Source organism: Salvia hispanica, chromosome 5, assembly GCF_029641045.1.
Source record: "Salvia hispanica isolate PSC_SH4W2 chromosome 5, Shi_PSC_v1, whole genome shotgun sequence".
In the NCBI taxonomy this organism is placed as follows: Eukaryota; Viridiplantae; Streptophyta; class Magnoliopsida; order Lamiales; family Lamiaceae; genus Salvia; species Salvia hispanica.
The window spans coordinates 17,762,394-17,775,531 of record NC_142696.1 but is presented as its reverse complement, the minus strand read 5'-3'; the positions used below and the strand labels follow the sequence as shown (position 1 = coordinate 17,775,531).

At 36.4% G+C, this 13,138-nt stretch overlaps 1 protein-coding gene across 2 annotated transcripts; it reads right to left on the bottom strand.

The window, feature by feature from the left end:
• Nucleotides 1-3,173: 3,173 nt before the first annotated feature.
• On the bottom strand, nt 3,174-6,748 carry LOC125186420 (phospholipid:diacylglycerol acyltransferase 1-like). 2 transcript variants are annotated; one of them, XM_048082781.2, is made up of 7 exons: nt 6,475-6,614; nt 6,205-6,407; nt 5,114-5,336; nt 4,759-5,042; nt 4,369-4,681; nt 3,945-4,204; nt 3,174-3,887 (listed from the first exon to the last, which is right to left on the bottom strand). In XM_048082781.2, exons 3-7 carry the CDS (start codon nt 5,312-5,314, stop codon nt 3,389-3,391), a joined length of 1,557 nt encoding a protein of 518 aa, XP_047938738.1. In that variant the 5' UTR covers nt 5,315-5,336; nt 6,205-6,407; nt 6,475-6,614; the 3' UTR covers nt 3,174-3,388. The 2 variants fall into 2 exon arrangements, with proteins under 2 accessions (XP_047938738.1, XP_047938737.1); XM_048082780.2 differs by having other exon boundaries at nt 6,205-6,748.
• Between the last annotated feature and the right edge of the window lie 6,390 nt (nt 6,749-13,138).

Sequence of the window (13,138 nt, the reverse complement as noted above, 5' to 3'; positions counted from 1 at the left end):
GTTTTGCATTACCATGAGTACACTTCGAACTTAATCATTACTTTAAAAGATGGTTTAACGTTAACTTCTATAATAATCAATAATGCTATTGTATTTACAAATATAAATCTTATCAATAATGTTATTGCGATAGAAACTGGTATGTGGTAGTGAAACACGTATATGTGAGGCAAATTCGGTTGCAGATTATTTAGCAAGTGGGTCTTCTTGTCGGGATACAAATTTGTATTTGCATGATGAGCCACCAATTGGGGTACGAAACTTATTATTGAACGATAGTTTGGGAATTGCATATATTCGAGCTGGATAGGCTGCAGTATTTTCTTAAGGGCTCTGTCCTCTCTTGTTAAAAAAAAAAGTGCTTCAGACGTGATTTTAAAACCTATACAACAAAATAAAAGGGAAGACTTAATCAATTCACATATAGAGTTCTTGATTGCTAAGCATAGTCCTATGTACAATGCCATAATGCTTGATTTGGAATTATTCGACATTATAGGTATGCTTATCAGGATTTAAGAAAAATTTCTTTTTAGAAAAGAAAAATAAGTATGTGAATTTGGTTGCTCAATGTCAAGGGGATAGCCGAACCCGAGAGCCTTGGATCGATTAGGGCCAGGCAAGGACGAGGCGAGAGATCAGAAGATAGAGGAACATCAGACGGTGCCACCCGACAACTGAGTGGGAGCCTTTGAAATCCACAAGCTTGGATCATTTTATACTAAATTTTTCGTCCAATGTTTATCTATATCTACTTGTATTTGATAAGGACCTGTTTGATAAGTGATGTGGGATATGCTTAGGTTAGTTAGTGACCAAAATTTAGGACCAAGTTAGGGAAATATATGATTTTAATAACACATGTTTGATATCCTAGTTAATTTATTTTTTTTTTCTAATAAGCCCACTTTGTTTGATAGGAAAGTTACGAAAACAGAAATAAATATGCAATGACAAATTTGTCCTAATTAAATTCAATTATTTCTTAAATTTTCCATGCTGCATTGACCTAATTAAATCTTATTTCCAATACAATCTAGGTGGGAACAAAAAAAATATCACATTTGACTCTCTTTTTTCCCTCCTTATTTCTCACGGCGACTTGCTCCATAATAGTGTCATGTAAAACGTTAATAACTCGCCTATATATTGGACCGTAATTTACTTATAAATGATTTAACTTCTCACAGATATAAGGCAAACATATACAAAATTACAAAAATTTACTATGATAAGTTTTTAAATGCCAATCATCATATTCCTGAATTATGCACAATAGATTGTTGGGTGTATGAATACAAAAACAAACAAGATAAACCAAATTATTGAAAAACTAATGCTTTAATATTTGCACAAAGAAATAGAACAGTGCACACTTGTGGAAGGAAGATAATGAGTTCACCTCAATTGTGAGAAACCTTTAAACAAATCCTAGAGAAGAAAGTACGTAATCACACATATAGGGTTTATAGCAACAAATAGAACTCTTCAAAAACCTATGAGAAGAAAGTTGTTCCAAATCAAACAAATTCATCGGTTTTATTGAATTGAAGGAAACAAATAAAAGTAATATCATAACAAGAAGGCCACAAATTGAATAGCTCACAAAGAATTTTATTATTTTTTTTTTAAAAAAAAAGGAGAGAAAGATTTGGTGATGAATGAACACCGAATGGAAATGTTGGCAATGAACTTTGGATTTGCTTGTTCATTTTAATGCAAATTTACTTGGAGGAAAAGTTGATACAGATTTACTTGGAGAAAGATTGAGGATATGAAGGGGAAATTATTTCTTTTCTAGGTAAACAAATTAAGTGAGATATGCTATCCGACCAAATTTGTGAGATACATATCACAGTATTTTGGGGGTAAATCTGCGGGCTCGGATGGGCCATGGAGATAAACAAGGGCCGAGATGGTAACTTAAATACGATAACAAACACTTGGAAATGACTATATAAATATCTATATCTAGACATTATTATAAATAACTCATTTGGATCATTTTATACTAAGTTTTTGCCCAATGTTTTTCTCTTTCCACTTGTATTTCATATATAGACGTGTTTGATAAGATAGTAATACCAAGAATGATAATTGTATATGGACATTTCTAATTGTTTGATATCACATGTAAAGCTTAACTCAAAGCCCAACATAAGACAATGACTAGCCTCAATCTTGCGGAAATTATAAGTCAAGGCACTGTTATCTAATATTCTAATTACACAAATCCAAATAATTTCTTTTCTATCAAACAACAACGAAAAACTCTTATCCATGCATATTTTGACACGAAGTCCACATTTCTTGTTCAGGTATCTTTTTATATTTCGTCTTTTCAATCAAACTAGTATATACTATAAATAGCTCATTGGGATTATTTTATAATGAGTTTTGAGATGAATGTTTGGACTCTTTGAGAGTTTTTTCTCCCTGTTAGATTGCCAACTTGCCATGGATTGTCATCTTTCTTTTAGGTGAAAGTTCATTGGTCAGATTTTCCACCTCACGCACATTCTCAATTCATTTCCTTCCATCAATTTTCTTTAGATCTAGATTTTCGTGGGTTAGATCTTAGAGTGAACTTCAAAGTGGTATATGTACTTTTTTGGATCCTTGAAGTAGGAAAAATCACGTTCCAAGTACCTGAACATTAAAGATCACATTTGAAATGCTTCAACTGACTATTTTGCCCTTGAAGGCATGAAAGGTGTATATATCATTTTATTTATCACTTTCTTACACAATTCTTATTCAAGAAGTTAATAAATGTCAACTTTTTCATCATTATATTATTTTTTCCAATCATTATTTAGTTTAAATACTTAACTCACTAATAACATCTTGACTTATGACAAGTTTCTCAGACAAAAATATGCATCTTCGAAAAGAAAATAGTTACCATTATTGATACCATGAAAATATGATTTTTAGCACTTAGGAGCAAACTCCAATTTTTTAGGGACCAATTTTGAAGTTAAGTCTAGATCTTATCCTTTTAGTGTTAATTAAGTTAGATTACATGAGAACAAATTTTGGGCAAACACAATTGTAGATCTCCTCAGGAACATTCACATATTCGAGACATCATAATGGGGTTCAAACCAAATTTCTTCCAATAAAAATGGGTAAATACAGAAGAATTGTTAGAAGACTAGGACAAGCAAGCATGCGCAAATAACCAAGATTAAGATCAGATTTCAACAAAAGAATTTGCTCAGTGCATATCCAACAACTAATTTCAGGACATTAGTCAAAAATAAACAATTAAACCAAACTTATTAATGAGTAAAAAGTGTAATTTTGTTTAGACTTTTGAAAAAAAAAAAGTGTATATAATCAACTTATTAATGAGTAAAATGAGTACATTATATACATTAGTAACTTACAACTTTAGCTTAATCTTTTGAGACCACTCGAATATATCCGAGTAGACACGATCGCCCCCGAGCTGGTCTCCGGTGGCACCGGCCGCGACCCTCATGATGTCCTCAATCAAGGCAAAGTTCCCCATGATATCAACATGGGCGCCACTCTGCGTGCCCCGGCCCTCGAGAAAGTTAGCCGGAGGGGCGTGTTCGTACTCCCTCACAAAGTTCTTCATCCCCGACGGGTTAAACCTTGTTGTCCCACGCCACCCCTTAGCACTCATGAAGCCGGCGCTCAACACGGGCACCGTCTCGTCCCCATCCACACTCAAAACACCATCCTTCAAGCACATATCTTCTTCTTCTTCTTCTTCTTCTTCCTCGCTTGCGGACGTGTCAATCCGGAAAGGAATGTGGCATTCTGCCCAAGGAGCCTCCATGTAGATGTAGGCTCGTTCTGTCGGAATGCCAACTCCATACATGGCAAAGATCTCCATGTCCGGAGCATTAGGCAACCTGCCAAGAAACAACATTTTTATACGTAACAACAAATTTGATGATTGACATCCTTACCTCGTCTCCAACGGATTCGACCAATACTTGTAGTGCAAATACTTGGGATCATCCAGATCATCCGCTATCCCATACGAGAAGTGAGCACTGCCACGCGCCATCATTTTTGGGGCAACGAAGCTCAAGAGATCGACCAGATCTCCAGCAGTGTAAGCTTTGTACTCAGCAACAGCTTTGATGCCTCCAAATCCCATCTCTTGGTACTCTGTCCATACATCAATGCACGTGTCATTCGCCATGTTCCTCCCCTTCACAGCACCCTGCACGAACAAACGAGTCATTCATGATCTTCGCAACACGAGTTTCTTTGCTACATTTCTTAACATGATTGATTCTTATGATTCCCAAACACTCAAAATTCATAAACAAGGAAAACTGTTAGATGTTTTCAGCAATTATCATTGAGATAAATCAAAAATCTAACCCGAAAATTAACTCTATTGATCTGAGATGAATCTGCCTCAGCAATGTCTTTTCCAAATGATATGATCCGTCCATAATGCTTGCGTTTTCGTTTTGTTTCCGAGCTCACATCTATAGCCTCTTCAGTGGCATTTAGCCTCCGTTTGCTAGGTAAGTAGTCATCCTCGGGCGAGGAATCAAGATCGCCCCAAATGGTGTCTCCGCCTTTAGGTATCATCGACATGGTTGAGTCCCAAGTCCTCGTCATCTTCATCAGATGCTGCAGTGTTTGAATACGAAACAAATCTTGATCCAAAACGCCCGGTGCTATCGCCCTAGCACACAATCCAGTAGCTTCATTTTCAAGCTACAAACAAAAGGCATTAGAATTATATGCATGAGTGAAAAGTACCTAGCAACCGCAATATCCTTTGCTTCCGCGGAGAAAAGGCCAGAAACAGCTTTTGGAACGCCTAATAATGGTCCGCCAATGTTCATCACGGCCTTGATATGCTTAGCGCACCAATCCGTCCCACCCCCTCCCCCCATGGGAGCAGGTGCCTCAACCCACTTCATAAAGTGCAAAAAATACAAAACTCCCATCGAATGAGGGATGATGACGGCCTTGTTGCCACCGTTGGTGGAAACCATCAGTTCTATGTTACTCTTTATCCGACTCAGTGACTGGTCGCGCACCTGAAAATAGATAGGCAAAGCTCGTGTTAAAAATGAAGGGCGCATATCTTGGGAGGTGGATAAGCGCATACCTCTGTGTTCTGAAACGAGAGTCTCCAATCATATGAGGCCATGTACATGGTCTTCTCCTCGTATCCAATCTGAGCAAGGTTTTCAATTAGAACCGCCCACACGAAGTATCCTGGTGCAAAGTAATCTGCAGCTACAAGGCCTGTCACAGGCCTGACCCTCACACCAGGTGGATCCAAACCGGTCTCATTGTCCAACGACATGTGCTCCTCCCAACACAAAGGTCTGCAGGTTATGCCATCAGTAATACATGTGTCCATACAAGATGTACAAACAAAAAGCATTTCTGTGCCTAGATTTGATGCACTACTACAAAATGTGCCAATTGGCCATGTATATAAATGTTGCATATTTTGTACCAAAAACTATATAAATCAAACCTCCTCCCTAGATGAAAAGACTACCAAAATAAGGATTTCTAGAATGTTTTTGAAATATGTAATGTACATTACAAGTATGCTAAGGAAACGACGTTGCTTTTCCAAAAGGATGGAAATCAAAATCAGAACAGAATAGCAAAAAAGTTACACAAACAAACTTGTGTTTAAGATTTCAGCAGCGAAAAGGGTTCCTAAATTATACTCCCTCCGATCTATGGTAGTGTAATCATTTTGCCACTTTGGTACGTTCCATAGTAATAGAGTCAATGTCTCTACCTTTTTTATTTCCTACTTTATTAATTATTCCTTTACTTAACTCACATAATTTTTCTTAAATCACATGCAGAAAAGAAACGCCTCCACTACTGTGGAAAAAGAGGGAGTAGTAGCTATTCGTAGCACAAGGTTTCTATAGAACTAAAAGCAAGTAACAGATAAATTTCCTTGTGTCAAGCATTTCCTACCAAATATTGATTTTTTTCCACCAAATCAAATAACAGTTGGAACATCCTCCAATACACATTCCATTACACCATCATGGACAAACAACCAATCTCAATCTTCCAAAAACTTCAAGAAGAAGTACACACACACACTAAATCATTCAAGTGATCACACCATGCCAAACTTGAGCCCCAAAAACACACATAATGTAGCAAAAAACATAAAGTGAAAATTCCCATGCACATTGGAAGCACCAAGCAATACAATACCTCTTGTAAACAGAACCAAATGTGCCTCCCCACAGCCTCTTCCGAAACAGCCCCTGAGCACACTGATGCCCCTCCCACAGCTCCAATCCTGCGGTCACAATCCCGGGCACAAAAACCACGGGATGCTTCGCAGCCAGCCCCTCCTTCCGCAGCTTGAGCCCGGGAGGGTCAGGCGGGGGTCCCGTTATCGCCTCGGTAACATACTGAGGAAAAGAGGAAGGCATCAAGTTATACAAGAAGAGTAGCATCCACCACGCAACGCACACGCACCCAATAAACCAGCAGCAGTTGTCCAAGCAAGACCACTTCTTCTTCTCCGCTCTCCGCTGCTCCGGCTTCTTCTTCTCCTCCTCCTCCTCCTCCGGGTCGGCCGGCTTCCCCGGCTCATGATCCTGCCCGCCCCTTCTCCTCCTCCTCAGCAGCGACATGATCCTGGTCAAGACACTTGTTCTAGTTGCTAGAAGGAGCTAGAGAAGAGGAGAGAGAGAGAGAGAATTTGTGTGACGTGGTATGTGTTTAGTAGTAATTGAATTTGGATCTCTTCAAAGTATGGAGTATTTTCGATATGAAATCATGGGCTCATTTGTTGTCGTTGTCGTTGTCGTTTCTTTATTTTACATGAATTTTGAGACTATAAATAACAACCAACCAAATTGTATATTTTGTTTGCTTGGTTTATGCCAGCCATTCATCTTTGATAGGAGTAACTTTTATTTTGTGCCTCTCTATATTTTCAACACTTGGACAAATTAGTTTCTTGTTTTAAGGTTGAACAAATTTGTTTAGTGTAATTAAATTATTTTCTCATATATTAGAGATTCCATTATTGGTCTTTCATATTTTTCTTCAACGTGTACGGTAAAAATAAAATTATAAGGACTAATTATAGTTTACTAACGAAAAACTTGTGCTTGTTTGATTTTTTATTACCTTAGCTTCGAATTAAATTATCTAGACTTTGCAAAATTGTGTCATGCGTTCAAAAGTTTTGACATCAAAAATTTGAATATGATGACTCGTAAAGCATGTTTCTCAAATTAGAGATAATTAGGAAAGAATTACTATACTATAGGACAGTGCCGCACATAGAATTTCTTATTTAGAATATTATTCGTTAACAAATTAAATAAAATTAATAATACTATACATCTTGAATTTCTTGCTCATGAACACTAGTACTCCATATTTCTTCCTCATGAAAAGAATGATATATAACCATCATAAAATATAATCCAACACGAGTACTCGGAAAAAAATCATAGCATCATTAAACAATGACGACAATTTAACGTAATCAAAGCTTCATAATTCTCAAATCATCAACTATTCTGATAATTCTATTTGTATTAACAATTCTGTCGATTTAAGAGGGGATACATAGATACATTAAAATTATATAAGAAGAATGGATAATAATGTACTAATATAAATATTATTTTAAAAAATAGAGTACAGTAATATCCCTTGTCACAGCAAGGTGCATTCGCCCCCACGACACAAGAAACATGTTTTTTTTCTATAACCTTGCCAAAATTATAACGTCAATGGATTTGTACAGAGTCAATAGTCAAACAATTTTACAAAATTCATGCTATTTATAAAGTACATTGAATTTGCAGTAATAGATGAAATAAATGTTATTCAAATCATAAACTATTCAAATTTGAAATAGTATATGCCCAGAACATCATTAAATATATTGCGTCGAAAATTAGGTTCACTTTAATTATTGAGATCCACGTTAAATGATTTTCGTAGAAGATGCCACTTTCTAAACTTATTACGCAGTAAGGGACCCATGGATCAATAAATTTTATGCAACTACTCATAAACGTATATAGTGAGCTGAGAGCATCCATAATGCTACGGGCCGGGACCCAAGTGCAACTACTCATAAACGTATACAGTGAGCTGAGGGTAGAGATGTCAATTCAATCCGAAATCCGTGGGCCGATCCGAACAATCCGGTAAAATGAGCGGATTGTGGTTATAATTTTATTACCCGAATACAAAACAGGCTAAACGGGTTAGCCCGAATGGGTTGGCGGGTTAAACGGGTTGACCCGAACGGGTTGCGGGTCGGCGCGATGGATTGCAACTTTTAATTAAAATTATTAAGTTTAGATTTTTTTATATTTTTGAATCCTCACATAATCATTAGTCTTATTCAATCTTCATTCTATACTTTTCCACTCGATCCCACAATATCAGCTTTCAAGTTCCTTCTCGACTCATTATTCCACCGTCCCATCATCTGTCATTAGTGTCTTACCACCACCAAAGCCAATCAAGACAAAATTAAGAAATAACTCATCAAAATCTTAATATATTTATCATTTTAATAATGATTCATGTAAGTTATGATTTTTAATTTTCACAAATAATTAGTTGCGAACAATGCCAAAAGCCCAAAATAATGACACGAACACAAGCTTTAATTTATGTTGTAGTTGATCGAGATGAAATGCTTCTTTCCAAGTATATTATTGTAGAATACTATGAAAATATGAAGATTTTATATGATTCTAACTGAAAAGAAAAAAAAAAGTATCTAAAATTTAAAATCATTCTATAGAAGAAAATTTTGATACAAGAAATTATTTTCGAAAGCTTTTAGGCCCGAATAGCCCGATGGGTTAGCCTAAAACCCGGCGGTTTAGGGTTAGGGTTGAATATTTATAACCCAAAAAATCCATAACCCGAATAGCCCGCGCCCAAATAGCTCGGCAACCCGAGTGGATTGGCCCGAACCCAAATGGGTTAGCCCGATTGACATCCCTAGCTGAGGGCATTCATAACGTTGCGGGCCGGACCGCACCTAGGTCCCAGCCCATAGCCCAGCGCATTGGAGGGAGCATTTTTCCGGCCTGGCAGTCGCGTCTAGACCTGCCCAAGGTTTATCGAACCGGCGGTTAAAACCGAAACCGTAACCGCCGGTTACGGTTCCGAACCGAAACCGTGAGAATTTACCCGAACCGAAACCGTTGATTTTTGAACCGTGGTTCGGTTCAGGTTCAAATATTTTCGAACTGAAATCGTGTCGGAACCGCGGGTTTCGGGCGGTTCCAAACCGGAACCACGAAAAACCGCTGAAAAACTGTGAAACCAAGCCGGAACCGTGAAAAACCGTAAAAAACCACCGAAAAACCGCCGGTTCGAAACCGAAACCGAAACCGGCAATTTTGGAATCGGAACCGTAACCGCGAAACACCCTCGCGGTTCGGTTTCGGTTCAAGAATTTTCAAAATCGGAACCGCCGGTTCCGAACCGTAACCGCCGGTTCCGAACCGTAACCGCCAGTTCCTGAACCGTGGGCACCTTTAGTCACGTCCCGGGGCCGCGCTCAGCGTCCGGTTCGTCTCAGCATTATATTGTCTCGGGACATGACTCGTCGCAGCCCTGCCAAGTGTTAGAGGGGGTTCGGGCCAGACCCGGGCCGATTTTGAATTTTTATTTTTTTTTAATTCGAAAATTTATCTATAAATACCACTCCATTTTTATATCTATTCAACATCATTTTTCTCCCTCTCATACTATATCACTCGCAAAATATATCCGTAAAAAATGCTTCCTCGCTGTGGTGGTCAAAGAGCAATCGAAGCTCAAATGGTCAGAATGTTAGAGGCGGCGATGCCCGCAATCCAAGAAGAAGAAGAAGAAGCACACACTCGCCTCCAAGCGGATCTAATTGAAGAAATTTGGGCACGCACCAACGTTTTCCAGCATTGACATTATGTTTTAATGTTTTTTTTTGTATGTTGTATAATATTCAATTTTTCGTGTTTTAAATTGTTCGGCATTTTTTATTTCATGCGTAAAATAGGTTGTAAATTGTGAATAGTGCAATTTAATAGTTGTGGCTTGGATGTGGCTATAGGGTTAGAGGAGTTGTGGCCTGGGACTGAAATTTAGGAGAATGATGACGTGGAAGGGACTTGGGGCCTGAATCCGGCCCGGGGTTGTGGATGCTCTGAGATCTCCAATCAGTCTCCTGAATCATGGAGAAATAAATTAGACTATTATATCGAATTTAGTTCCATATAAAAGGATTACTCCCTCCGTCCACAAAGAATATGCACTTTGGTTTTGCCACGAGTTTTAATGCAAAATTAGTAAAATAAGAGAGAGGTAGAGAGAAAAAGTAATTAAAGTATTGTTAGTAGAGAATGGGTCTCATCTCATTAGGAAGAAAAAATATTCAAAATTGGAAAGTGCATATTCTTATGGAACAGACTAAAAAGGAAAGAGTCCATATTCTTACTGAACGTGGGGAGTATATTATTGCCTTTACTATAATTACCAATTGCGATAAATGTGAGTATATTGTATTACAATGAAGTCTATAAAAATTTGTGATATCATTTTAATGTTTGCCACCTTTTATTTTATTATTGAAATTTTATCTTACGTTAATATTGTTGTTACCCTGCAACAAAAAATATCGGATAAGGACACTTTTTAATGCTATTAAGAATGCTAATTTGTGTGTCTAATTAAATCACCAACACATGTTCCAATTAAAATTAGAGGTCACAAAATAGAAATGTCCTAAAAATTTTCAAACACTAGTAATTGTGACTCAATTTTTGTCCCTAAATAAGTACTTAGTAGTTTTTTTTAGTGTTATACACGTATCAGGTCTTTATCTTTTACTAGATGAGTAGTAATAGTTTTGTCATATACAAGTGATACAATATCCACAGTCAAACAAATTTTATATCGTTCAATACATTGTTAATTGTTTTATTGCTCACATGATAGATCTTTCATATTATGTCTAGTGATGTTACAACTTTTACAAAAGGTTGATATTTTTCTGAATTTACTCGGAGCTCAATCAGAAAGGAGGATTAAAAAAAATAGAGTTTGCCTGTAGATTTTTCTACAAATAATTATCCATAATAGTTAACGATGAATCTCTTACGCAAACTGTGATACTTAATTTTTCGACGAGTAGGCAACGGACAATGGTGTGAATCCTACGCACATACACTGAATACTCAATATTAATTATATAGATTTATAAATAAATAATTACTGGAATCTTTACATGGCAAGAAGTATATATCTCAACATAATCCATGTAGTGTTATATCACACTGATACACTCGAATGTCATTGATCATCTAAGATTGGACGTGACTTCAAATCGACACCAAACAACTACTCATATTAGACTTTCCACGTCTAGCTAGGTTGAGAATTAATATCTTACTTACTTCTACAAGGTACTGACAAAATATCTTTTGTAATCATGAGTTTATCGATCAATCTACAATGTAAAAGAAAGATTGTTTGTTCCATTATCCATTATTTTTCTATGAATTGAATTAACAAATACTCTCTCCGTCTGCCATTAGGATTCATGGTTCACTTTTACTATACAGTTCATATTTCTTAAAACTCGTGTCAAAATCAAATGAGACTCCTAATAGAGGACGGAAATAGTAATGCTAAATGAAAAACCATGTAATAAATGTTTTTTTCTCATTAATCTAGGAAATTAGGTTTTATTACACTGTTTTTTAGGCTACCCACAACCCTTTCAATTTATGACTTCACATCACTTTTCACCCACTCTTTTACTCAGAGATAAAACTAACAACATTCCATCTATTTCCTTAACTATTTATGAGTTCCACTACTTTTCTTCAATTAGAAAACTGAAAGTTACATATTTAAAATTCCTAAAAACTAAAACTTACATAAATGAAAATTCTAAAAATTAAAATTATATAAAACATACCTAAAATTTTATATGGATGCCCATATAACGCTTGAGATTCATAATAATGAACATATTTGACTCCAATCGTTTTGGCGTCATATGGGTCCTGTCAGCATGTACGACTCCCAGCCAATAGCCATATAGGATATTCATATCGACGGAGGGAGGTGCGGGGGGCTCTTGGCTTGTTCCACCTCGTTCCCTGCCTTTAGCCTTTGACGCATTTGTCCCAATCGGATAACGTCGCAAACCGCCCCCCCCCCCCCCCCCCCCCCCGGCCCAACACCTCATCACCAGGCTCGAATTGCCCATCGTCACTTGACGAGTAATTACTATACGACATGTGCTTCGTGCATTTTGAGCTGGAGCCGCTCTTCATTGAGTGTCACCCGTCCACTTGTAGATGCTCTTAGCATATACACTAACAACTGAAAAAGATGACATGACAAAAAATATGTCATTTTGTGCTTGGATACTTAAAAATGACGAGCTACATCACATATCCAGAAACCCGCAACTTAAATTTGGAATTTTTTGATATAAATCAATAATTTGAAGTTTAATTAAATAATTTAAAAATACTATGATAATTTTAGTAAAATAAGTAAGAAATCCAAATAGGGGATGACTTTCTGTTATTGTGTAGTTATTTTTACTACGCCTCTTCCCTTCTAATTTTATAATAGTATGATTGTGGAATAAATGTGGTATTAATATCATGCAATTATTAACAATTCAAATCTACTTGTATAATATTTTATTATCATTATCCTATATCGATATTAAACATTCAAACTTATGGTCCTATTCTAATGATTTTAGCATCCTAATCCAAAATCAAGACTAAATCTCCACCCTTGAATTTTAAAATGAGTGGATGAGGTTAAAGCTCACAAAATCTCAATAAATAGTAGACAAAATATCAACAAAAGAGTAATATCATCATTATGTTATCATATGATAATTTTCGTGAGTGTTATTTTATATCAACATTGTGTATTACAAATATCAACAATATGACATTAGAATATCAACACAAGGACAAGAAAATATCAACACATTTTTATTGAGATTGGACATGCATAATATTGAGATTTTGCCTACAATATATTGAGATTTTTTGTTGCATTTGTTGAAAATAGCTGTTTATCAACATGTACGAAAATTGAAATATAATTTATCAAATTTCATCACCCGAACATCGTC

What these genes read in the sequence shown, in the direction of transcription:
- LOC125186420 (XM_048082780.2), bottom strand. Translation starts at nt 6,632, where the DNA reads ATGTCGCTGCTGAGGAGGAGGAGAAGGGGCGGGCAGGATCATGAGCCG. An exon ending in AAGGATATTGCGGTTGCTAG is followed by an intron (nt 4,682 to 4,758) that starts GTACTTTTCACT and finishes ATTGTGTGCTAG; the next exon opens with GGCGATAGCACCGGGCGTTT. An exon ending in TCAATAGAGTTAATTTTCGG is followed by an intron (nt 4,205 to 4,368) that starts GTTAGATTTTTG and finishes TTGTTCGTGCAG; the next exon opens with GGTGCTGTGAAGGGGAGGAA.